This window comes from Neopsephotus bourkii, unplaced genomic scaffold (genome assembly GCF_033783945.1).
Source record: "Neopsephotus bourkii isolate Nb327-2 ecotype Australia unplaced genomic scaffold, CSIRO-AGI_Nbou_v1 NB_196, whole genome shotgun sequence".
In the NCBI taxonomy this organism is placed as follows: Eukaryota; Metazoa; Chordata; class Aves; order Psittaciformes; family Psittacidae; genus Neopsephotus; species Neopsephotus bourkii.
Genome location: NW_026900709.1, coordinates 13,410,080 through 13,437,326, shown reverse-complemented (window position 1 = coordinate 13,437,326; position 27,247 = coordinate 13,410,080). Strand labels below are relative to the sequence as shown.

Sequence of the window (27,247 nt, the reverse complement as noted above, 5' to 3'; positions counted from 1 at the left end):
ATGACAGAGAAAGAAGTGAAGAAATAGGACACTGTATATTGTTTTTTTTCCTGCTGAAAACAGCTTTGTTCCATAATTGTTCTGTGTAGGGACTGAACCAACTAGGTAGTACCATGGCCTGTTCAGCATAGCTGCAAGTAATTTTTTTTCCCTCCCCTCATAAAATTAGGAAATAACTACTGTATTGCTGCTTACCATCAGCTCTTGCGAGAAGTATGACATGTTGATACTTCAGTTGGTATGCATCTGGGCTCTTTAGCTCCTTTCAATTAAAAGAAGCTAGTTTATATTAAACAGGATTATTACCAGATCCTTGCTAGCACAGGTGACTTTGGAAAAAAAAATATCCCAAGATGTATTTTTAAGCACATCAACACATTTGAGTGATGATCTCTGGCAGAGAGATGCCTGTGAACAGTTTGGGATGGTTATCTTTTTTCATTGGTACAGATTATTTTGAAGGAGAGCAGCTGTCTGCAGCCTGGCTGTGAATTGGCCAGTTATCCTGCAAGTATCTGAACAAAGTAATGAAGCTAATGGTGGTGTGAAGGGATGCAAATCGTCATGGACACAGCTAGTGATGCTCCTGCTATGGATGCAGCTTTTCTGAAAAGACTAAATATTGTCGGTGAATTTGTCAATAAACGCAAATATGCTGTAAACTGAACTGGAATTCCACTTTCAGAAATAAACCCAGCTTTATATCTTTAGTTAGATATACTGAATTGGTGTTTTGGTTGTTTCAGTTTTTTGTTTTGGTTTTTTTTTTTTTTTTTGGTTTGGGGTTTTAGTTTTTCCCTCCCCCCCCCCTTTTTTTTTTTTTCCCCATAGTTTCCACTTAGACTTAGTAAGAAGGCTTTCCAAACAGCAGGTGGTTGGGCATGATGGATGGCTTAAACATTTCAGGATAGTACTTGGGTTGATATATTGTCCTTTCTTAGAGTTTTGGAAGGAAGAAGTGAGCCAACTTCTCAGGATTGCCCTGCATAGCACATTTTTGTGTGTATGCATAGCAAGCATCTTTTGGGTTGAGTTTAAAATCATATTACCTTCACTGGTAAAATTCCACCAAGTTCACAATTAAAAAATGCAAAGTATTGTGGGTTAAGAGTCTCCACATTCTAATTGAAAACAAATTTGAAAAGTCATGTAGGCCCTCTTGGTGCTAGACATGTAATATTATTGAGCTTTTCTTGTAATTTTCTGACCTTATTTTTGGTATTTTCAAATTGTTTATCTTTGTTGGGTCTGTATTTAACATTCATACCAAATGTACTTGCTTTTAATAGAGACAAGTTTTAAATGATCAGTATGTACAAGATTGTATTTGGTGTTTAATGCTACATGAATAGAAATTAATAGTTTATGGATCACTTGTAGCTCTGTAGTGTTTTCTGTAACACTTCAGGTCTGTCCGAAGTAACAACTTTGCAAAGGATGTTCAAGTATATTGAAAAAGAAACACTCATTTGACTTTTAGGTAGGTAGGCTAAATATCACTGATATTTTAGCCTGGCTTACTAGGCAATGTCAGCTCAAGAGTTAGGTATATTTACTTGGCCTGGTATTTGACCAGTCAGGGTGTTCCTACTGACCATTTGACATAACTGTCATTTAGAACCAATTGCAGTCAGTGCTCAAGGGATTTTATTGGAGGATTTAGGGAAAGTGCAGGTAACATTTAGAACATGTAATAAACTTGATTTGTTTCATGTTTTTGAGATAAGGGAGAGGTAGAAAAACATCAAACTGAGCTAAAGGTTGTGAGAATAGGGATTCAGATAGACTTCTTCATTTATTCCTTCTCTCTCACACCCAGTTCTCCATAAAACTGAGTTAAAGATTGACTGACGTAAGTATACTGACATTTATTTTACAGTTTGGCTTTAGTCATTATCAATGCTTGAAATAAAAAAATAGTGTGATATATAAAGATAGTTTCATTTATTTTGGCTAAAATACTGTATATAAATGTTAAGGCATACCTCTACGTTTCTGAAGCAGATTGCCTGTAAAGTGGTAATTAAATCCTTCCTCACTCAAGCTCTACATCTAAATGGCTAAAGTTTGGGTACAATTGATCAATCAGTTGTGGTACTACTTACTGGTTCTTAGATGTCTCAGTTTGGTTAAAACTGTCAGTTCTATCAGCAAACTATTTATTGCAGCATTTATTCTGAGAGGTTTCCTAGGAAAAAAAAAAAAACAACCCTGCCCATCTGTGCAGCTGTACAGTCTGTTCTGCTGCTGACAGTGTGAGTTGGTGGCTGTCCTTTGGGCTGGTCTCAGTTCTGTGGGCACTTTGGTCCCTCCCACCTTTCTCATCTGCTTTCCTTGCCCATGCTGCCACCTTCCTGGAGCTGTCCTAAGAGTCTGTGCAGTATAGAATGGTGAGCTGGGCAGCCTTCTGCTAACCCGATGAAGTCCTCAGCTGTATGTGTTTTCTCTATTTGTTCCTCTGCCTGGCTTCAAAATTTGTTATACTAATAGAAGAGAAAAGGTAATTCAGGGAGAGGAGTGAGCAGACTGAGCCTGGTGCTTTTGGTAAGTCTCTGGCTTGTATGAATTAATGTAGTTACATAGCTAAAAAGATATCTAGTGGGATTCTGTGTGTTTGCAAAGTCTCATCATGCTAAAAATCACGTGAAGTTAGTTTACTGGGTGGTGTTTAACTTAAATCAGTCCTGCATTGTTCTTGTGATTTTTCATTGTGTAATCTTGGCAAAATGTTAGGAGTGGCACAGAGCACAAGTGAGAGAATATAGACTAACATGATTACACTGCTGTCGTTTGATTTCTTACAGTCTCTTGTTCCCAAGATGAGAGTGACAGATGGTGACAATTGAATTTTCTGAGGCTGTTCTGTGACATAGCTATGAGTGAAGCTTTTGGAGAGATGTATGCAGTGTGTCAGCTAGATTTCAGTAGTGTTTTCTGGCAATAAAAATAATTAGAACTGAAAATTTATGTATTATATTCCAACTTCTGGAAGAGACACTCCAGTCTTACAGATCCTGTTGCTGTCATTGGGGATTTTTTCCCTCTCTGAAGTAATTCAGAGAGTATGTGGCTTCAGAAAAGGAAAAAAAAAAAAGTGTGATTGTGCATAATGGTGGAAGGTCAGAGATACAAACGGGATTAAGATAGTGTTTGTTACATAAAACCAAAGGTATATACTCAAAGAAAAGGGGAAATTGCATTAAAATTCTTGATAAAGAATCATAGAATCACTTAGTTAGCAGACCCTTAAGATCCCTGAATCAATCCATAAACCTAACATTGTCAGGTCCACTGCTAAACTATGTCCTTAAGCACCATGTCTACATATCTTTTAAATACCTCCAGGAATGATGACTCAGATGAGGAAAAGAAATAATAAAAAGCCAAAATAGTTTCACTCAATGGTAGCTGGAAGAGTGTATTTTTAAATTTTTTAAATGTAGAATGGTTTCATTCTCAATTAGAGCAGCTCCTGATAATTGCAATGATAGGAATCCAGGAAATGTATTCTTAAGAAGTTGAATGCTTAAGTCTTAACATAACAATATGTTGGTGGTTTATCAAGTTGTAACAATCAGAAGTTATTTTCCACTTTTAGACCATTCTGTTTGTGGAAAAAGTTTGGGTATTTCTGAAAGTATGCCTACTTGACTTGTACAGTTGCTGCTTGCCTACAACAGTTGAAGTTCACTATCCTGGCCTGTTCACCTTTTTGTGCTTGTAGTCAAGCCTTAAGTTCTCTCTTGAGCAGCTGTAGTTCATGGCCCAGGTAATTAATAGTAACCGAGATGAACTGAACTGGGTTGTGGACCGCAACAGCTGACGTATTTCTGAGAAGAAGAGGCCTGACCTGAAGCTGGAAACCCTGACCAGAGGGGTGGGTTGGCATGTGGAGATGGCAGCCTCCTCAGCCACTAACACTGAGCCTAACAGAAACTGCAAATTAGTATTTTTAAAACAGGCAATTGCAAAAAGTTGCTTGGTCTCAAAGATGCTGGGTTGTTTCTTGTTGTGCCTCCCCCCCCCCTTTTTTTTTTTCCCCTCTCTAGGGCTTATTTTATCTAGGATATAGAATTCCAGGAGTAGGCAACTTAGGTGATTACATATACTGTCTGGATAGCAAGATGTCAGGCTTTATTATCCCCATATTTTAGAGTATCTTTGTGTTTTGTATTTCCTTATCTGAAGTACAGCACTCAAGTTTAATACTATTGCAGCAAATACAATCCAAGTAACTCATTAGATTGGATATAAGGAGGAAATTATTTCCTGTTAGGGTGGTGAGGCACTGGAATAGGTTGCCCAGGGAGGTTGTGAATGCTCCATCCCTGGCAGTGTTCAAGGCCATGTTGGACGAGGCCTTGGGTGACATGGTTTAGTGTGAGGTGTCCCTGCCCATGGCAGGAGGGTTGGAACTAGATGATCTTAAGGTCCTTTCCAACCATAACTATTCTATGATTCTATGATTAGGGTCTACAAAACATGGAAATGACCTAGAATACTTCATGTTTTCTGAACCTTTAAAAATACTTAGGTTTGCTCTCTCTCTTTTTTTTTTTTTAAGGTTTGCTTTTTGCAGTTTTTGTTGTCTTTGTAAGTCAATGTAGAAGATTTTACACAGTTTCCCTATACAGAAGGAAGAACTAAATTTATTTCTCTTACTTGCAGCGTTTAAACTTTTGAAGCCATGGGAGTAAAGGTCCAGAGGCCTCGTTGCTTTTTTGACATAGCCATCAACAATGTACCTGGTAAGAAAATTAAAATATCCATTCAGTAGCATGAAATTCATACAAGATACATAAGAATAATACAAGACTTAATTGCATAAAATATATGGCTTTTTTTTTTCTAGCTGGAAGAGTGGTCTTTGAACTGTTTTCAGATGTGTGTCCAAAGACATGTGAAAATTTTCGCTGCCTTTGCACGGGTTTGTAAATTTTAAATTTATTTGGAATTTTGAATATAATACCATGTTAGCTAGTTTGATGTCTGTTACATTTTTCTGACACTTTCTTACATGCAGAATAAGTCCATAAAACATTGGTTCTTGGTATCTCTCGAGATTTGTCTGATTTCTCAAATACATCTGATGTAGAATCAAAGCAGTTGTAGCTTTGGCTCAGTATGTTGCAGGGACTATATACTAATCAACTTTAAATACAGACACAGTAAGCTGATTTTCTGTTACTAGCATAGATATTACTGTTCACATTATATAACATCATCCAGTCTTGAAAGGTAGCCAGTAAGAGGTCAACCATGCAGATTTACTTTTCAGTCTTATGATCCTTTGAGGTATTTGACAGTATTTGTTGTATTCATTAGTATTGCCCCCCCTTAATTTGTTGATGGAGACTGGTGATATTCACTCCTACTAAAGTTCAAATTATTTTTTTGAGCATAATACCGAGAAGATTCTACCCTGAAAGCATTTCCAAACAGAATTACTGTCCTCTGGACTGCATGCTTTTGTTGAAAATACTGACAGTTTAGCAACACTTACATTTATTATCGCAAGAATAATTCTGTGAATATGCAGATAGCATACATACTTTTTGTTTTGTCTTTAGCATTTTCTGCTTCCTTTCCTTCCAGCTCTACTGTTTTTCAGGTCAAGGTTCTGTAGCTGTTAGTACTGAAATCACTCAGCAGTACTAGTATTATATGAATCAGGTGTGGGTGCATAATTGTATGTCAAGTTAGCTAGAACACCAGTAGTTAACGCACCATGTGTATCTGCAGGAACGTAGGTATTAACTGATCAGACATGAGGTTTATGGCACAAACTCAGATTATCAAAATTTGTTAACAAATTTGAACCTTAAAGTGGTTCTTCCTCATATCTCCTAGTATGTTACCATGTGATCATGGCATTCTTGAGCTCCCCAAAAGTCAGATTTATTGCATAAGGGTGCTACTGCTTTAAATTTTTACTTGAAGTCTTTCAACAGCATTTTGGATGTGAACTCCTGTCGTGGTTTTACCCCACCCAGACAGCTTGTTACCCACTCCCCCCCCTTTCTTGCCCTCCCCCTACTCCTGGAGGGACGGAGAGGAGAATCAGAAAGAATGCAACTCCCACGGGTTGAGATAAGAACAGTTTAGTAACTAAGGTATAACACAAATCACTACTGCTACCATCAATAATAGTAATGATAAATGAAATAACAAGGGAAGAGAATACAACACCCCATCACCAGGCGACCGATAGCTTGCTCCCCCCAGCCCGACCAAGCACCGACCGATCCCTCCTCCAACCCTGCAGTCCACTTAGCCCTTCCGGCTAACTCCCAATACATCCTGGGCATGACGTGCTGTGGTATGGAATACCTCTTTGGTCAGTTTGGGTCAGGTGTCCTGTCTCTGCTTCCTCCCGGCTCCCCTCCTCCCTGGCAGAGCATGAGGCCCACAAAGTCCTTGGCCAAACCAAAACATCAGTGTTTTTCAGCTCTGTTCCCAGCTGAAAGTCAAAACACAGCCCTGCACCAGCTACCAAGAAAGAGAAAAATGACTGCCACTGCTAAACCCAGGACAACTCCTAAGTTCATACTTAGTTGCTCACATGCAAAATCAAACACATGCTGAACTACTTTGCTGCTTTAATGTATTTAAGAATAGTGAGGAAAATACATGGGCTGATGGTTTATTTAGCAGCAGATTAATTCAAATTTTGATTTTGTTTTCCTTATGCAGTTTTTTTCAGGCAGTTTTGATCCTTGTTTTAAGACGGCATGTACTTTTCAACAGCTCTGTGTTTTCCTGCTGTACCTGTGTTAGGCATATGCCAAGGTAGTCAACAGATACAGCTTCACATTTGTCAAAGTTTCTATCAGGAGAGTTTTTTCTAGCTGGTCAGATTCATATAGAGACACCAGTCTGTTACAGATAAGTTCAGAGGCAACTGCCTTTCACAATAACTGCCACTTTAATAGCTCAGAGCAAGAGATACAAGAGCTAAACAGCACTTTGACAGCACTGAGAGGAAGAGATCCTTTTCCTTCCAACATATACCGCTGACTGCCATGCTATTACCTTGAGGTGGCTCTGCCATTCACAGAACACACCATGAGCCATTTGTCTTGCCAGTTCAGCAGAGACCTTACCTATTTAGGGTAGCAGAGAAAGTAGTTGGAGCAGAGAGTCTCCTTACAGGTCTTGAGCACCAGAGATGACATAAGAGAGATGAAAGTTGTAATCATGAGTGAAAGTGGGAAACGAGATTCCTTACTCTTCCACCTAGCTCTTGTTTTTGTTATGAGCTTTTATGGTACTTTAAACATGCCATATTGTAACTGAAGGCCTGAGTGTTTCTTTAATGCTTCTGAGCAGTGTCATTTATCTTAAACTTAAACTAGCTGTTTAATTTCATTCTATATGCATGGAAGAGACCAGAGTTGTATACTAACATAAGTAAGGATTTCTTCTGGTGTAACCATAGAGACAGAAGGTAGTTTCTGCTCTGCTTTCCTAAATGCTAGTTTCTTATTGGTATTGCAGGTATGTGTCTTCTTCATAAGCTAATTTTTCAGAGCTTAGTAGATGATTTTGATTAAGTGCTTACTTAAGTAGCACTTTTTTTGTAGTGGAAGTTCTACAGGTACCAAGAGTAATTTTGGGTTTTGTTCCTCCTCTTTTCCTTCAGGTGAAAAGGGTACAGGAAAATCCACCCAAAAGCCATTGCATTACAAAAGCTGTCTATTTCACAGGGTTGTGAAGGATTTTATGATCCAAGGAGGTGACTTCAGTGAAGGTATGATGTGAATCTTTGAAGAAAATTTTAATGCTTGTGTGATAGGATGTTGCAGGAATTCTGTGTGCCACCATTTACTTATATTAATTATTCTGTGATTCAGCCTCTATTTTCCCCTTCTTTTCTTCATAAGAGCTTTTATATGAAAAATTAACTAATAAACTTGTATAAATTTACACATGTGCACACACACGCACACACTTTTGCTCAGTTATTTCATTGCTCAGTAGTAAGTACTCTATTTAAAGGTTTAAATATGAGGATAAAATATCTGCTGCTGGGAAATTGGAGAAAAAAAAAAGGAGGGACTAGCAGAATACAGGGGAGAATGCCTTCTTGGTTTTTGAGTTTGCTTTGGGACTGCAAAGATGTGTCTTGGGTCGTCTTTGCATGTCTTGGAGGATAATGTCAGTGACTTGGATGCAGTCGGATTAGTATTTTGTTTGATGACCCACGTAACTTGACTTTCTTAATCAGTACTTGAAGTTGTAGCTATTTTTTTTTCTTCTTCAAGGAAATGGCAGGGGAGGAGAATCCATCTATGGTGGCTTTTTTGAAGGTGAGTTTTATCAGTCTGCTCTATTTTGGTGTTACTACAAGCAATCACCTTTACAGCCTATAGTCTCTGTTCTGTAAACCTGAACTGCATTGTTTTTGTTAAGATTTTATTTGGTCATGGAGGCATTTGACTGTTCAGTTTAGGTTATTTTATTTTACTTTTAAGATATGAACCTTTTAATTAAAGAAAAACTAAAACCAAGCTCTTTTCTACTTGCCCATTTTACCAGATTCACCTTTTTTAACTGTTTTCAAACATACACTTTTGTCTTGAGCAGCTAGATAAAAATTGGGGATTGTCCTTTCTTCCAGTGAAAGGAGAAAGGCATGATGGAATCAGGTTTCCTTGCAAATCTTTATTTTAAAGAATGCATAAACCCCTCCTTTCCTGAACGCAGGAGGAATTAGTTATAGAGGCTGTCAGGTTCCTCACTGTCCTGTTGGTTTTTTTCAGACAGTATTGCAGAAGTACCTCTTCTGCACTTCAGTGTGTTTGTCCAGAACAGTGAAGCATCTCTGTGCTTTGCGGAGCAGTTTTTTATATTAGACCTAACCTCATGTGGTGGCCAGCTGTCACCAGCAGGAGTGGTTATATTCCTCCCTCATCCCTGCCATTTTTCTTTTAATGCTGGTTTTTGCCTGAGCTTGCAGCAAACAAACAAAAGAATTATTCACTATTTTAGTAGGGCTAAGCTGCAATTTTGTATCAGATGTGGAGTTGAATCAACAGTTTGCAGCTGCCAAAAGAAGGAGGTCTTACCTTGCCTTGACTGTCATTGAGATCAAGCTTTCAGCTGATTCAACTTGTTAAAATGCCCAAAGGCTATTGCAGGAAAAAAATAAAGTATTTGTTTTCATATTAGTGAGTGGCCCCAATTCAGTGATTTGGCAAGCATCAGAACCAGCACAAATGACTAGCTAGGTTTGGGGAAATGGAAGAGGGAGCAAAACCTCTACCTACATTCTGGCATTTGCAAGCTGGCTGGTCACCTCAGCCACAGCATGAAAATCAGTTCATGGGAGTTTTTGCTTTTGTAGATTCCTTACCCAACTCACTATAGGATTAGACTGACACAATGCTATGCCAGATAGCAATTCTACAGGTGACTGAAGAGAGAGTGGGACTGTCCCTTTTGCTTCCAGTGATACAGTGTTTTGTGAAACCATATCCTTACAGGTAGTATTCTTTAGTACTTTGTTAATGCTTGCTCCTGCCATCTGTACCTACACAGTATTGAGTCAACTTCCTCTGTCAAAGCAGCCTTTATGCTGTTTTGGGAAAGGAGAGAGACAGGATAGTTTCCTGCAGATAGTGATTACATATCACAGTTTCATTAGAATTTAGTCTGAACTGTTACAGTGATTTGCTTATCAGAAATAGTATTTGATTAAGTTAAGTTATTTTCTTAATGGCCAACATGGCAAGTTTGTATGTGTGTCTGACAAACAGAAGCTGTTTAGGATTGTTATAAAACTGGATATGAATGTGTATTAAAAATAATAAAACAACAGAACTGCCTCAAGATGAGGGGTTTCTTATTAATAAGGATGAGTATACTTAGCATTTATCTAAGCATGTATCGTATAGTTAAAGTAACTGAAAACACTTTTTCAGATGAAAGCTTTGCTGTAAAGCACAACAAAGAATTTCTCCTTTCAATGGCCAACCGAGGGAAAGATACAAATGGCTCACAGTTCTTTATGTAAGTATTGCACTGTCCTGAAATGTGTGTGTGGTTTGCCATTTGTAAGTTGTAAAGGTAATCCTTGTAAATATTGAAGACTAGATGCTTTGCAAACCTAAAGTTGATGTTTTGTCACAGAGTTGCATGGAAATAGACATTTTCCTAATACACTGTTTAGGGAACCTGACAACTGTTATCACTTTTGTGTCTAGTGCTTATTTAGTGCAGAAGACCTTTTGATAATTTTCAGTAGCTTGTGTTCTAACTTGGCCGATAAAGCAAGCCTGGTAGTTCCTTGTAGAATTCTTACCACTTTTAGTACGTGTTGTCTGGAAGAAGGCAGAACAGCTCTGGGGGCTTTTTGGGGTTTTTTGGTCACATAATAACTCTCCAGTGCAATCTCGTTTGCAGTTGAAACTTGAATTCTTAAAATACATTGCAGTAGACTCTTCTTTAATTTATTTACAGAAAACAGTCTTGAAACAAATCACTTTTACTCAACATTTCATGCTTTAATTAAATGGTGAGTTGTGGATGTCACTTGCCATTAGGCCATTATTTTGGGATTTCTGACTGGTCGTTAACTGTAATTATACCCAGTTTTTTACTTCTGCCATGGCTGACATTGGTATGTCTTAGGGCTAATATTGGGGAAAGCTGACAGAAATTCACTTCTACTTCAGAGTTGAATAGTCTGTACATGCAGTTATTTTTTCCTTTGATTTCTGATTATTTTCTAATGTATACAAGGTTATTTGCAGTTTTCCTGTTCTGAGGCATTTGTCTTAATTTTTATCTGTTCTTGGTTTTATTTATACCATTTAATAAATAGAATACTTATCCTGTATGAGGGTGCTGTCTAAAAAATTATGTGCACATTTTGTGCAGTAAAATGTGATAATGAATTGAACAGGTAGTTTAATGTATAAAACATTAAATACTTTTAACTGCACAGGATAATATATACTGGGTTTGTTAGTTCAGTCAAACTTGCACCTTCGTGTGTATATGACGTGGTTTAAATAGTGACTGCTTTCCACTAATACTGACTTTGTTTTTTCTCTTTAAAAACATGGAAACAACAGAACAACTAAACCTACACCTCACTTAGATGGGTAAATATCTCTTATCTCCTTCTTATGTTTGTTTGGGAGCTGCCTTGGAAAAATTAAGTACTAAGAATTCTGTTGTTTAAATTCTTCAGACATCATGTTGTTTTTGGACAAGTCATCTCAGGTCAAGAAGTTGTGAGAGAAATTGAAAACCAGAAAACAGATGCATCTAGTAAACCATATGCTGAAGTACGCATACTGAGTTGCGGAGAGTTAATTCCAAAATCCAAAGGTAAAGTTGAACTGTACATTTTACATGGATGCAAGCTGTGAGGTAATTTTGCTCATTTTCTTCCCTGTTGGTTGCTTATAAAAATATTTAGAATCTTATTTGTGATGGATGGTGGGGCAGTTGGTGAATTTTGCAGTACAATTTGTCTTCGAAAAAGCCTAATTGACACAACCCTACGTGCTTTCTTAAAAGCTTCTCCTGCCTTGGATTTCCTTATAGTAGCTAAATTTTAGTACAATGCTGGCAAGCACATGTCACATAGAAAATGGTGCTGCGTTAAGGTTGATGGCAGTCTGACTATTTAATAACTGCTGGAATTTTTGTAGGTATTGAACTTATTTCAATTTTCTTTTAGGTAAATCTTCAGAACAGGTACTGCAGACTAGTAAAGCCTGGAAGAAACTTGGAATGAGTTCAATAATATTGTAAACTACTCTTAAACAGGTTTATAACAGTACCTGTCCTTTCTGGAAGGGATGTCCTGCTGTACCATTTCAGAGCTGAACATAGTATTGGAGATTGGATTCTGTTTCTTTTACAAAATAAGGCTCAATCTAAGATGTTGGTGTCACTCTGGAGAATCTCATTAGAGGAAACCCAGGATGCATGTTTGGTAGGACCTGTGATAGGGCTTATCATGCTTTTTCATTCATAGCATCTTCTGCTGCTACGTACTGTGAAGGACTGCATCAAGGATATTGAAGGATAAGAGAATAGTTGTTCTTTCGGCCTAAGGAAAATACAAGCAATCAAACTTGAGCTTCTTAGTTTTTCCTCTCCTTTCTGATGTAGTTCTGTGTTCACCTGTTGTGATGTCTAGTAGAATGACTTGGGAGTCTGAGGTGATCTTTTCAATACCTCAGAATTACAAGCAAAGTATCTTAGGGCTTCTGACTTCTCAAAGCTTCTGGAACTTCTCAGATGAACTCATAAGTCACCTTGTGTATTAGGACATAATTTTGTTTCTCTGGACAGTACTCAGGAACATGGTAACTGTTAGAAAATGCACGGATGGTGTAGATTAGAAAATAAACCAATACAGATGTAGAACGGGTGAATCTAGTAGGTGAGATACCTGTTTACGTGTCTGTATACATGTTTGCCTTGGTTTGCTACACTCCATTTTTAGTCCAGTCTAGAACACTTGAAATCGAATTACTTAAGTTTTGGCACTGAGCCGTCTGATGACTTAAAGCCCTTAGGCAGGGCTTTAAAGTACATGTAATTCAAACAGTGAATAAAATAAATACAAAATGTTTTGGGGTTGGGTTTTTTTTTTGTTTTTTTTTTTTTTGTTCCCTTTAACTTCTAAAAGAAATCAGGCTTTTGGAAATATCTGACTGTGTGGTCCTATCCATTTTCTTATGTCCTGATAGTATTCTGGACACTTTGTTTCCTGTAGCTGTTCTGGTGTGCCACAGAGGGAAACTGATGCCAGGGCAATGGGATAGCCCTCTTGGCTCACTATAAGGCACCATACCAGATAACAGTGGACAGCAGTGTTTGGAGATCAAGAGGCCATAGGCGCCAGGGTTGGGCAGGTGGAGAACAGAGCTGAGAGTGGGGGGGATGTGGGCCCTAATGGGCACTAATGCAGAGCCAGTCATCATCCACTCATTCCTAAATAAATCCAATTCTGCTGTACAAAGTGATAAGATTTGCTTCCTTCATAAAGCATTTTATCTGGATATCCATCGTGATACCCAAAAATCAAATTGCCTTTCCTCAACTTTAAGCTAAGAAACATTCATAGCAAGCACCTACCTTCTACTAATTATACTGGCTTTCATGCTAAACCCAAGAAGTATCAGTTCTGTTTTCATTTTATAAAGATGTGTCAAATTTCTTTGTGTTGCCTACCGGACAAGCTCATACAATAAATATTTCAGTTTAAGCCTCCCTTGCTATCATAAGGTACCCTCCCCCCACAGAAATTCACTGTTACACTTCCATCACTGGCGATCTCCTTAGATCTTTGTCTTAACAGCAAATTCTTAGAAGCAGTCTCCTCTAGTAACTGCCTCATATTTCAGAATATCAGCTCCCTTTTGCCTCCCAGAGTCATGTGCTACAAACAGTACCACTATTTGACGGCTCTCTGTTGATTATTTTCAGTGACACTGCTTGTCTCCACAAACTGCACGTCCTGTCTGGATTCCCTGGCCTCTTCCATATATTGACAGGTCCAAGGGCCTCTCCTGCTCCATTTGTCAGCTTTGGACTGCAGCTTGGCAAGTCTACTGCTGATGTGATGACAAACTGTTCCTACCTCCACTGCCTTAGGTCAGCACAGCCCATCAGTAGTTCCATGTTGTGCACTTAGCAAACAAACAGTTCCAGCATGCTATTATCTCTCACAGTAGCAACACATTTGCCTTTGCAGGTCCTGCAGTCTTTCCCTTCCAACAGCAGGATTCTCCACCCACCAGTATCTCCCATCATAGTCTGTCAGGCAGTACTGTAACCAGACTGGCAATTGGATTTTTGGGTATCACGATGAATATCCAGATAAAATGCTTTATGAAGGAAGCAAATCTTATCACTTCGTACAGAAGAATTGGATTTATTTAGGAATGGGTGAATGATGACTTGTCAGAGCTAATTTACTGAATGTGATGAGTTGAATAATACAACAGTCACAATTACAATATTGCAGAGGCCTAGATCAGAAACTTTCATCTGGGATTTGAGAGGACGATCAACTAGAGAAGTGAAATGCTTGCCATCTTCCACTCTCCCCCCCACCCCCCTTTTCTTTTTGTTCCGTAAAGTTGAAGGGTTTAGTAAAAATGAATGAGAGGAGCAAAATTACAGAGGAATAATTTCTCTGGCCAAGTGATGCTATTGTTAGAAAAACTTTAAAAGTTCCAGGGAAAATCCTGAAAACTGGGGGAAGGGTGGAGGGGGGAATAAAAGAAGAAAGCTAAGTATAGAGTGAGTATTTAGAAAGGTCATTATGGACTAGATAAACTAATGCAAGTCTCAATAAAAACTGGAGCAAGTAACACAATGCTAACTCTCTTAAAGAAAAAAGGAGGGGGTTGATACTGATAGACAAAGTTTTTGAGAAGGGGGTTTAGTCAAACAAGCTTGGCTGCATTGGTTGGGATCATTACTTTAGTTAAAGGTATATCTCGGATGTTTTCAGGAATGTGAGACACTGACATCCTGGTTCAAAAATAAACAAAATTAAATGGCTTTGTGCATTAGGTAGTTTTTAATAGGAGCTTGTAATGAAGATTCTCATGAAAAGTGTATTGCTGGGGGATTCTGCACAGAGCAGTGCTAGGCTTGATTCATGATCTTCATTGATGACAACATAGAATCATAGAATAGTTAGGGTTGGAAAGGACCTTAAGATCATCTAGTTCCAACCCCCCTGCCATGGGCAGGGACACCTCACACTAAACCATATCACCCAAGGCCTCGTCCAACATGGTGTTGAACACTGCCAGGGATGGAGCATTCACAACTTCCCTGGGCAACCCATTCCAGTGCCTCACCACCCTAACAGGAAAGAATTTCCTCCTTACGTCCAATCTAAACTTCCCCTGTTTAAGTTTTAACCCATTACCCCTTGTCCTGTCACTACAGTCCCTAATGAAGAGTCCCTCCCCAGCATCCCTATAGGCCCCCTTCAGATACTGGAAGGCTGCTATGAGGTCTCCATGCAGCCTTCTCTTCTGCATGCTGAACAGCCCCAACTTTCTCAGCCTATCTTCATACGGGAGGTGCTCCAGTCCCCTGATCATCCTCGTGGCCCTCCTCTGGACTTGTTCCAACACTTCTATGTCCTTTTTATGTTGAGGACACCAGAACTGCACACAATACTCCAGGTTAGGTCTCACAAGAGCAGAGTAGAGGGACAAGATCACTTCCTTCGACCTGCTGGTCACGCTCCTTTTGATGCAGCCCAGGATACGGTTGGCTTTCTGGGCTGCAAGTGCACACTGAAGCCGGCTCATGTTAAGTTTCTCATTGACCAGCACCCCCAAGTCCTTCTCTGCAGGGCTGCTCTGAATCTGTTCTCTGCCTAGCCTGTAGCTGTGTCTGGGATTACCCCAACCCTGGGTCATCCATTTTCCCCTTCTTGAAAATGGGGGTTATATTTCCCTTTTACCAGTCGTCGGGGACTTCACCTGACTGCTGTGATTTTTCAAATATGATGGTCAGCGGCTTAGCAACTTCATTCACCAGCTCCTTCAGGACCCACAGATGGATTTCATCAGGTCCCATGGACTTGTGCCCGTTCAGATTTTTAAGATGGTCTCGAACCAGATCCTCTCCTCGAGTGGGCCTAAGGTCTTCATTCTCACAGTCCCTGCGTCTGCCTTCCAAGGCTTGGGTGGTGTGGTCAGAGACTTTGCCAGTGAAGACCAAGGTAAAGAAGTCATTGAGAACCTCAGCCTTCTCAAAATCCTGGGTAGCCAGTTCTCCAGATAGCTTCCTGAGGGGGCCTACGTTGTCCCTAGTCTGTTTTTTGTTTGCTATGTACCTGTAGAATCCCTTCCTGTTACCCTTAATATCCCTAGCCATGTTTAATTCTAACTGGGCCTTAGCTTTCCTAACCTGGTCCCTGGCTTCCCGGACAGCATCCCTGTATTCTTCCCAGGCCGCCTGGCCTTGCTTCCACTTTCTATAAGCCTCTTTTTTCATTTGAATTTTCCTCAGCAGCTCCTTATCCATCCAAGGAGGTCTCCTGGCCCTCCTGCTGCACTTCCTTCTAGTTGGGATGCAACACTCCTGAGCTTGTAGCAGGTGATCCTTGAATATCAACCAACAGTCTTGGGCCCCCCTGCCCTCTAGGGCTATATCCCATGGAACCTTACTAAGCAGGTTCCTGAAGAGGCCAAAGTCTGCTCTCTTGAAGTCCAGGGCAGTGAGCTTGCTGCACGCTCTTCTCACTGTCCTAAGGATCTCAAATTCAACCATCTCATGGTCGCTGCATCCAAGGCTGCCCTGGAGTGCCACATTTCCAATGAGCCCTTCCCTGTTGGTGAGCATGAGGTCAAGCATGGCACCTCTCCTTGTCGGCTCCTCTATTACTTGCAGGAGGAAATTGTCTTCCACACAATCGAGGAACCTCCTGGATTGCTTGTGCCGGGCCGTACCGTCATTCCAACATCAGTGTCCCTGTAGAATCACTGTTCGTGAAAGTGTGCTTTCTGCAATTAAGGCAGACTGTGGCTGCTTTATAATTCATCGAAGAACAATATTGTAATTATGTCATTCTATCAGTATTTTTTTCCTTAAAAAAGTATCAGTACAAATTCTCAAGCAGATACAATACAAAATGACACATTTAGGAATCATGGAATAAGAGCAGTTTTGGAACGTGGCTATTCTGGTAAGTCACATTTTACCTGGACTCCATCCAGACTTTCCTTTTCCAGATTATTAATTTTTTCCTTCTAGTGAACTAGCAATGAGGTATAAACTGGCTTGGCTTTAGCCGAAGCTGGTCAGAGTGGAGCTGGAGATGACTTTTTTTTCTTCTTCTTCTTCCACCCCCTCCTCTGCTGTTGCAGTTTTGTGGTAGGTTGCTTGTCTACAGAAGCATCTATATCCAGGGTGTTTTTGATACAGGACTTTTCACAGTAGCAATGTCATCTGATCAACGGGAATCAAGAATAACAGTATTCCATGTGTGATTACTGTATGTAATTTTCATTGTAAGATACAGTTGGTCCTTAGTCATGCAGTGAAAGACATAAGAGGAACCCGTGGCAAATATTTGAAGCAAGATGCATATGAAATAGGAAAAAAGAAGACCTTATAGTCTGAAGAGCAGTGCAGTGAAAACACAGGGAAAAATTATCAGGGAAACTATCTGTCTAAATGTCCTGAACTCAAGGAACCCTCTTTTTTGAGGTCTGCTGTAGGCCAGCACAAGTTATTGGATTTGATCGTAAAGTAACTTTTTGAATGTCACTGCTGTGAATTGCAAGATGAGATCACCTGTTCTGACACTAAAAAAGTGCCTGGACCCGCCTGCTTTCTGGCCACGTCATTTCTTCATTTCAAGCCCAAGAGCCTGGTATCATGGGGCTAATGTAAGACTTGCTGCAGGTTACAAGCAGCTGTGATGCAGAGTCCTTGGCAGTGCCATGCAGCATGATCATGTAATTCATGAAGTCTGGCAAATGCTAATAGGTCACAGTGAATGGAGTAGGAAGCAATGTATCTATTTCATATGTGGTCATAAGTTGAAACCTGATCCTGAATGTAATGAGCTGGGACACGTGGACTGTAAACAGAACTCTGTTTCTTTCTTGCTGACCTTCATGCTGCAGGATTGGTTTCATTTATTGTGATTTGTGATTGGCCAGCACCAGGTTGGTTCAGTATTCAAAATAGCATTTGCTGCTGGACAGAGATAGTTAGATGTCACCAGAAAGAGTATCTAAAACCTCTTGCCACAAGAGGATATCTGGGGAGAGACTTTTTAGTAGGGGCTGTTGTGACAGGATGAGGAGTAATGGTTTTAAACTAAAAGAGGGGAGATTCAGGCTGGATGTGAGGAAAAAATTCTTTACAGTAAGGGTGGTAAAACACTAGCACAGTGTCTCCAGGAATGGGTATCTACCACATCTCTGGGCAACCTGTGGCACATTCCAGGCTGGATGTGGTTCTGGGCAACCTGATCTAGTTGATGATGTCCTTGCTCATTACAGGGGGTTGGACTACGTAATCTATAGAGGCCCTTCCAACCTAAACTGTTCTGTGTTTCTGCATTTGCTATATACACAATTCTGGGCTTTTTAATTGTTGAGTTTTTTGTTTTATTTTGGAATTTTTGTTTTGATTTTTGGGTGAGGTTTTTTTTCTCCCTTTTATTTCGCTTCCTACCTGCCACATGATTTCCCAAATGCATCTGCTATTGGTGTTATTTTCTGCATAAGTATCCCATTATATTTGTTGAGGTAGTTGCTCAGTAATTCACCTATTCACCTCCATTTATATCTATTAAAGTAATAACTATAACACACCTGAACTTGTTACAATAATGCAGGTAAAAATGTCACAGATAGTTTTTGACATGCTTAAAACAGATGCAGGAGGTATAAAATACAGAAAACAACTACGTTTATTGATGCCTTATTCAACAACTTCTGAAATTGAGTTTGGAGACACCTTGTTTTGCCTGAAGGGATGTGGGAAACAGTATAGTGCAATGTAGTGGGGGGTTTTGAGTAAGCCAAACCCAAAAGTGTCTAATAAATGGAGGTTGGAAGTACATGATCTTTAAGGTCCCTTGTATGATTAGCTTTCATTATGGATGTTGTAATAAAAACGTTAGAATAATATTGAAGGCTGCTGATAGATCTAGAACATCAGTGCATCTAGTTACACAGGCAGAAGGTGTTCTGGGTAGGATATGGTAGATAAGATGGATTGATGGGAGTAAAATATGGCAACTTCATACATTTGAATTCGCTGTTTTACATTCAGTAACAATATGCAGAACAAAAGTTAGTATTAAGAGATGATGCTATGAATGAAAGCTTAACTGATGCTTTTCTGAGAAGTGACTCTTCTCCATTAGGAACCCTTCATTGTCCATCTCTGCAGTGGTATAATACATCTACATTCAACTCTGCTACTCTAAAGCATACCCAGTTACATCCATTTTCCAAGTGGCAATATGGAGTTTGCACAGCTCATCACCAGTCACAGAGAAGCTGTCTGAAGTGCAACTAGAGATGTGTTTTGGGCAGCTGTGGATCTGTCCTTGCTGATTTTTACCATTCTAGCCCAAATGGGTATGTTTTTTCTGATGAAAAGTTGGTAGGAAGTACTAGCTTATTGTTACAAATAGTACATCCCTAAGTGTTACACTAAGGCTCGTTATCCCCATGATACATTTTCCTTCTCTGACCAGTTTAGCAAGGCATTTTATGTAAGTTTTATTGCTTTTGATCATCCTTGAAAAATTGCTACCTCCCATCATGTAGTTTTGCAAAAACAGGCCAAGTTAGTCCTGAATTCAAGAGTTCTCACACTGAGCTTGTGTTTGCAGTTGCAGATACCTACTGCTACCTCCCAAGAGTCAGTAAGCGCGGTAATACCTGCTAAGCAGTAGGAGTATCTAATACTGGTAAATAAAAAAAATGGATACACTGTTCCATTAAACAGCTACATGCCACTTCTGTTTTCAGAAGGGCAGTTACCAGATGTATTCTTCATAGACAGTTTCCACTGCCTAAAGTTCTCTACATGAGTATCACCTTTGTGTCTTTTTGCCTTCAGATCTCTAATCTGCTTATATAGAATTAAAAAAATCCATTTTCCAAATAACTGAATGCTAGAAGTTGAGTAACCGCTAATACATACTACTCAGTATTTGGTACTGCTGCCATTTTTTTCTGTGTATACACAGCTGTAAGTGTGGTACCTAAGAGGGCTTGTTTTCATGTAACAGAATCATAACATTTGTACTTTTTTTTTCCCCTTTTTTACAAGAGTTTTTCTAATTTCTTGCCCTAGTTATTTTGTAACAATGACTGATATATAATACTTAAATCCTGATTGCATTATCTTACTGGGCACAAGTGGAAACCAACAGAAGAAATGCTTGGCCAGGCTAAGTAGTTTTAATTTTTCTGTCTTTAATAGAAATGAAAAAGGTTAGGCTGTTAAGGGAAACATTTCTATGTTTTCTGCTATGTGAAGACATTGTGTTCTCTGAATTGTTTTCAGATGCAGACAGGCTGTGTAGTCAAAAAACCCTGTGTTTGGTGCCTAATGTTTTCCCTTAGCTGTTTCATGCAAATGAAGTGCAGGGGGTGGGAGGTTGCATTTAAATTGCTTGCATGTTAACGTAGCTCAGATAATATCTCTATAAACTGTGAATTCTTTGGATACAGCAAGCTATGAAAACCTTTGCAAAATGCTAATATTTTAAGTTAGGATTCATACACAACTTTAAAATTAATTTCTGTCTCTGATCTGAAGCCTTAACAAGTCTTAACAAGTGTTCTCCTGAAATACAGATTGTTTACTGTGAGGAGGAAACAAGACTGGATATTAAGAAAAGCTTCTTCACAGGCAAGGTAATCAGGTATTGGAGCAGGCTGCCCAGGAGAAGTGATAGAATCATCTTCTCAAAGTGTCAGAAAAACATGTAGACGAGGCCCTCAGTGGCATGGTTTAGTCAGTGGTGGACTTGGCAGTCCTGGGGTAGTGGTTGGACTTGATGATCTTAAAAGTCTTTTCCAACCTAACTGATTCTATGATTCTGTGACATCAGTATTTATTTTTGAAATATTTTTCTTCTGTTTAATGGTGAAGGTTCTGTTTCTTCTGTCTGTGGCTGTAGTATGTTGTGTAGTGAATGATGAGCTATCTTTGTAATTTGCAGTGACAAAGTAAAATGATACTTGATGCTAACTAGAAAAGTCAGCTATAGCAGTCTGAAGTCAGACAGTGTTTTTTTCTTGATTTTTCTGGATAGAGCTTTTAATTTTCTGAACAATAACCTGGTACAAATTTCTTAACACATTTCAAGAGTATTCATATAACTTAACTGATTTACCAGAAGCATCGTAACCCCGAAGCCTAGATTTCCTTTAGTAAAGTTTTTATAGTGCCCTTTTGATTGTATATATTTTCAAATTACTGTGACTCTGAAATAATACTTACATCACTTTTAAAAGTTTAAGTAGGGCTCAGATCAGTTAAAGGGCATGAAAAGCTGTGTGCTTGGATTATTTCCAGTCAGACGAGTGCCAGATTGCCAATAAGCTGCTGATTTGCAGCTCCAGCAGCCACATGAGAAATGGTGAACTGCGTAATGAAGGTCTAGTCTGCTCTTTAGCAGGGTTCCTTTGCATACCAGATGATTAATAACTTGAAAAAAAACAAAACACCACCACCCAGAAGCCATCGAACAAACATAAAACCGTACCACAACATACGAGCTGGAGATTTAGGACTGTTCTCTGAGCATGGTTTCACTTAGCAGGAAGATTGCGTATTTGAATCTTCCCTCTAAGCTAAATTCAGTGAGTAATCAATTTAGTCTGTGGCACTTACTTCCTCTTTCAAAACTTCTCTTGTTTGTGATCTGAATAGATTTTATATGAAATCAGGTTAAACCTAAAGCTGGAGTTGTTTTTTTTTTTTAGAAACATCTTGTAAATTTTAAGTAATTCTTCATATGTAGCTTATGTTGAATGGAATGTCATCTGAAAGCTTGCACAGTTCTACAAGTTCTTGACAGTATAGATTTGATAGGTTAGAGCTTCATAATTGCAAAATATTGGAAATTTCTGATGTCTTGCTAGACATACCCTTTATTGTACTTGGGAGAAACAGTGTTTTCTCCAAAACTTCCATTTGTTCTTAAGGATTTTGATGAAGTAGTCTCATGATGCAATTACAAGAATTTCGGGCAGATACTAGATGAGTTGATTTTCCTGCTCAATGTTAAAATGTGGCTTTGCTATTCTGACTTAAAGCCAAGAAAGAAGAAAAGAAAAGGCACAAGTCATCTTCCTCATCCAGTGACTCAGAAAGTTCAAGTGATTCAGAATCCTCTTCTGATTCATCATCGGATTCTGAGAGTGCTTCGGAAGAGAAGTCTAAAAAACGAAAAAAGAAACAAAAGAAAAATTCCAAGAAACATAAGAAAGAAAAGAAAAAGAGAAAGAAAAGCAAAAAAAGGTGAATTTTAAACTTTGTTTTATTACGTGTACACCATGCATTCTTGTCCCATCACTGCGGAATAGCGTTCTGTAACTAGTGAATTAGGTATTTTGAAGTTTGGGAGAGAGTCAGTTTCCATATACAAGCTTAAATTTTTCTGATATGATGGTAAAGGACAGTGTCCATATGAATACATGCTGCAGCTTGTAAAGGAGTGAAGGAAAGGGCCAAGACTTAACGTGGTTTTGGCTTGAGTGTTGTAGGAGTGCTTGGTTTGAAGTAGGTGGTGATAACTTGCTTCCCTAAATTCACTTCTATATGATACAATTTAAATTGTATGCAGTGGGACTTAGGAGAATGTAGTATGCAAAATTAAATGAGAAATGAATAAATGAACATTATTTTGGTCTGATATGCCAGACGTCTTGCCATGTCACTAGAAGGTGGTAAAACTCAAAAGGCACTTTTGCTTCTGAAAATGTTATTTCTAATCTAATAGTTTCACTTATAGTTAACGTGAGATACAAGTTGTGTCAGTGCATGCAAGTCATGTTTTTCTAAGCTGGCAGCAAAATGTAAGATGTGTTCACATAGAGCAGTGCCGCCTAAATGTTGTTTCAGTGGGACTAAGCTCATTTCACACCAATTTTTTTATTCCAACCACTTGGAATTCCAGTAGTTTGTAGCCAGTTTTATATGCTAGTGTAAGATCTGAATTTGACTCTCCTGATAGTGTTTTATAGATAAAGCTGTATTTAGAGAGTAAATGATGTTCACTGTTGCACCAGTTTTATTCCAGTGTGAACTGGAATTTATCATAGATTTTTAAAATGTTGGTCAGAAATCTACTGTAGTTGTTTGTTTAGTTTAGACCGTATATGCCATAGGGGAGAAAACAGTTCCACCTGAAATAGCTGTTTCTTGAGTTCCTTGTGGTATCACTGTGTGTTGAATTGAGAGAATTTCTGAATCATCTAAATGGATTGAAAGGTTTTCCCTCGTCCTAATAACTCACTTCAAGTATAATTTTTCTTTAAACAAAAATAAAGCTCTTCCAGTGAAAGTGAAGTTGAAAATGCTGAAGCACAGCCAGTGTCTACTGTCCGTCCTGAAGAAATTCCTCCTGTACCTGAAAACCGGTTCCTGATGAGGAAAAGTCCTCCTAAAGAAGAAGAGAAAGAAAAAGACAGGAAAAGCAGAGAGAAGGAAAGGGATAGGTAACATACTATGTTTTGAATTTGACTATGCACTGACAGTGGTATGGTCAGGTTACTGGTTTAAGACTCTAACGTTAAGTGAGTCCTCTCCCTATGAAACAGTTCCATGTTGTGAGCACTGCTGGATGAAAAAGGATTTCTCAGTTTATTGGCAACTGTTGCATTTGTCCTAGAACAAAGACAGGCTTTGAAAATGGTTTTAGTGAATAAAAAATTTAAAATGACCAATTCAAGAAAAGGAAAGGAAGGTGCAATACAGTTTCATTTAGAATTTATTGAAACATGCCCAATCTGAATCTATAAAGTCTTCTTTCAAAAATGGGAAAACCCGTAAATCTTGTCAAATATTTTGTGGTCACAGAACCTGAAGTTTTTACTGTGTGGTTGTTACTGTCTGCACTGATTATAATAAAATTGCATGTGTGTTTTCCTTTAGTTTAATTTCTGAAGATGTTTTAAAACTGGTTTTTATTTTTTCTTTCCTTCTTTTTTATGTCAACAACAATGTAACTTTTTAAAAATTACTTTTAGTAATCTATCGAATTCACAGTCGACGTACCAGAGGAGGCTGTTAGTGACCAGATCTGGAAGGAAAATAAAAGGAAGAGGACCAAGGGTAAATGTTTACAATCTGTTCCCCAGAATAAACAGGGTGCTAGCACAGTCTTACAGCTGGTGTTAGGAACCGTTTTCATTAGGATGGTTGATGTAAAATAGAAAAGGTGCGTTGTAATTGATTGGGGGCTGAGGCTTGAAGGAAGTCAACAAGAAAAATTAATTTCCTGCTTGCGTACCGGGTTTATTTAAAGGGGAACTTTCTTTATTTGAACAAAAAAAAAAATGCTATATTCATATTAGTGTCGTACTCTCTGATTTTGTGAGTGGAATTAGCTCAAAAACGGTTCTTGTGATGAGCAGAAGCAGTATGACATCAGTCACAGAAATGTGCGGAAGACTTCTCCACCTTTTGGCAGGGGGAGCTGTCAGATTGGTTCTTCTTATTCTGTGAAGCCATATGTTACACAGTACTTGTAGCAAAATGTTTTTAGTAACAGAAGTCTATCCCTCAAATTTTACTAAACACCGTAAATAAGTATGAAGTATTGTCTTTGTGTTGCTTGTCAGAGCTAAGAAAGTTTTTCATTTTTAGAAAAGCAGCAGAAGACCTCTGAGCAGAGTACAAAAATCAAAGTTACCTTTAAAATAGTTATTTGATTGGAAATCTTTTATTCCTGCTTTAGCTGAATGCCAAATGTATTTTTCAGTAAGTTAATAACTTGCAATGTGAACTTGTTATATACGTATGAAGTGTCACGTTATGTGCTATGTAGAATTGACTGCCAGGGCTAAAAATCTTGCATAGCTATCCCACCATGTGAAATTCAGACTTACACCTAATTTTCTCTTATTCCTTTCAAGCGTTACCGGACGCCTTCCAGATCCAGGTCAAGAGATCGATTCCGACGGAGTGAAACTCCTCCACATTGGAGGCAAGAAATGCAAAGAGCTCAGAGAATGAGAGTATCTAGTGGAGAAAGATGGATAAAAGGGGACAAGTAAGATTACTTCTTTCTGGAATATATGCACTGAAATTTTTTTACATATTTGAAGTGATACTGGTCATCTTAGATTTTCCATTATGCTTCTGCAAAAAAAAAACCCAGGGCGCTGATTTGGTTATCCCATTATTTGTGCCTGATTTTAATCATGTCACTGTAAATATATAGTTATTGATATAGATGACCTAATGTGATTTAAGTTTCAGTTGTGAAGCTGTCTTGCTTCTAACTTAATTTTTCAGAGTGGAGGGGATTCAAAATACTTAAAAAATCGTATCTTTTTCTCTCCAAGGAGCGAAATACATGAAAACAGGAAAGATAATCAAAAAAGCCCAGGAAGAGGAAAAGAGAGAAAAATATCAGACCACAGACATGTTTCTGAAAGCCCAAGCAGAAGAGGGGAAAGAGAGAAGAAAAAAGATCACAAATCCAGCAGTAAAGACAGGGAGACAAGAAGGAATTCAGAAAAAGATGACAAGCATAACAAAAGCAAGGCCAAGAAAAGAGCTAAATCTAGAAGCCATAGTAAAAGTCGAGAGAAATCAAAAAGTAAAGAAAGAGACTCTAAGTACAGTAGACATGATGAAAAGAGAATAAGATCAAGAAGCAAAGAGAGAGACCATGAGAAAGGTAGAGAAAAAGAAAAACGCTATGATTCTAGAGGGAGGGATAAAGAAAGAAGTAGAAGCAAGGAGAGAAGTAAAAGGGCAGGCTCGCGAAGTAATGAACAAGACCATAGGAAGAGTAAAGACAGGGAGAAACGTAGGTCAAGAAGCAGAGAGCGTGAGCATGCCAGAGGAAAACATAGTTCCAGCAGTAGAACAAGGGATCGCAGCAGAAGCCGAGATAGGGGTAGGAGAGGAAGATCGAGAAGCAGAGACAGAGATTGCAGCAGAAGTAAAGACTATTCAAGGAATAGAGATAGAGAAACAAGAAGAAGAGGAAGATCAAGAAGCAGAGAAAGAAGAGGTACACCAGATAGATACAGAGGAAGAGAAAACAGGAGGAGGAGAGAATCAAGGAGCTCAGAGAGGGAAGAAAGTCAAAGCAGAAACAGGGAGAGGTATGCAAATAGAGAAAGTAGAAGCTCATACAAGAGGAACGATTCTGAAAGCCAAAGGAAGAGGCGCTCAAAAAGCCGTGAAAGTAGCAGCCCTGAATCCAGTAAAGATAAGAAGTCTAGTAGAGATCAGGATAGAAGTCCAGACTCAAAAAAGAGACCAAGTAGCAAAGAGAGAGAATCAAAAAAATCATATTCACGCAGCAGTAAAGAAAAGGAAAAGACCAGATCCTCAGCAGAAAAAGAAATAAACCAAAAATCAAAGAGTCAGGAAAGAGATCATGCCCCTAGTAAGGATAAAAAGTCTGACCATGAAACAAGTCCTGGAACAGATGACGACAGGCATGGATGAGTGTGTGGACTTAATGTTTCCATTGTCTCAAAGTTTTAGAGACATTTTGGGGAACGCCTTTTTTTAAGATGTGGACTTCAGTTTGGTCTTTTGATAATCTAAAACCTGGATCATTTGTACTGCTAAAGTTTTAATAAACTTGAAATGAAAAATGAATTACGTGTGTAATACAGTGTGCTGTGTTTTGAATATTTCATTGGTTTATGTATCCTTTTTGTGTGTTGCCAGCTAGAAAGTTAACTTCTATGCTGCAATTATTTTTTACCTGATGAACTTAGTTTAGGAGAGTGGCTGCCTGTGAAGATGCTTATCCATATGTGGGGAAGAAAGCTGCAAGTATACTGCATGTCATCTTAAAGCTAGGAGGATGTTGCCAGGTGTTCATCACTGCTGTTGCTACATCTGTATTTCAGTAGGTATAAATCCTAAGGAAAACAGTTCATAGAGGAAAACTATATTGTGGGGTTTTTTTTTTTTTGTAATCATGAAGTGAACTAATTTACTTAAATCTTCACTGTACTTCTGTTATTGTCATCTGTGCTTGGGAGTTACTTCTTTGTCCTAAACAAAAAAAAAAATAATAATTTAAGTGCTTAGCAATGTAATTATTTTCTCTGTAACCTCCTCTTTCTGTTCCATGCTTCTGTGTTTGTCTGCTGCAGAAAATTCAGCTTGGATGGTCCAGACTACCCTGCCTCAGTTGCTAATTAATGGATGCACAGAGATGAAGCAGATTCCCAGAATTCACAGTGGGTGTCAGAATAAGGAACAAGGAAATCCTTTCTACTCTTGCTGCTTCTTCGCAGCCTATGAGAAGGCTACTGCAGTTCTCCAGTACTGGAGCTTGGTGCAGTTGGAGCAGAATTTCAAGTGGTGTTTAAGACATGAAATGAAAATTTGCTTTCCTCCCTACATCCCCTTGTTCTGAAGACTGTACTCTCAATTCCTCCTCATTCCCTACTACATGTATATCTTCCTCAAAACAATTCCCTCCCTTTTCTGCTTTTCTGTCCTACCTCTAGGATCCACCTATTTCTTTCTCACCTCCACATCTTCATATGAAAGAGGAGGAGGT

General features: G+C 38.8%; 1 protein-coding gene across 5 annotated transcripts in view; it reads left to right on the top strand.

The window, feature by feature from the left end:
* PPIG (peptidylprolyl isomerase G) overlaps window positions 1-26,328 on the top strand; it is a 30,143-nt gene extending 3,815 nt beyond the window's left edge. Inside the window, exons 2-15 of one of the 5 annotated variants that reach the window (XM_061343008.1) lie at window positions 942-1,003; window positions 1,409-1,480; window positions 4,669-4,748; window positions 4,853-4,927; window positions 7,643-7,750; window positions 8,265-8,309; window positions 9,924-10,011; window positions 11,079-11,108; window positions 11,198-11,337; window positions 21,798-22,002; window positions 23,034-23,201; window positions 23,733-23,817; window positions 24,621-24,757; window positions 25,053-26,328. In XM_061343008.1, the coding sequence (XP_061198992.1) occupies window positions 4,688-4,748; window positions 4,853-4,927; window positions 7,643-7,750; window positions 8,265-8,309; window positions 9,924-10,011; window positions 11,079-11,108; window positions 11,198-11,337; window positions 21,798-22,002; window positions 23,034-23,201; window positions 23,733-23,817; window positions 24,621-24,757; window positions 25,053-26,172 (2,262 nt within the window). In that variant the 5' untranslated portion in view covers window positions 942-1,003; window positions 1,409-1,480; window positions 4,669-4,687 and the 3' untranslated portion in view covers window positions 26,173-26,328. Of the gene's footprint in view, window positions 1-941; window positions 1,004-1,408; window positions 1,481-4,668; window positions 4,749-4,846; window positions 4,928-7,642; window positions 7,751-8,264; window positions 8,310-9,923; window positions 10,012-11,078; window positions 11,109-11,197; window positions 11,338-21,797; window positions 22,003-23,033; window positions 23,202-23,732; window positions 23,818-24,620; window positions 24,758-25,052 lie in introns of those variants that run through there. The other 4 variants (XM_061343025.1, XM_061343020.1, XM_061343002.1 and 1 more) reach the window with 4 other exon arrangements.
* The last annotated feature ends 919 nt before the right edge of the window (window positions 26,329-27,247 follow it).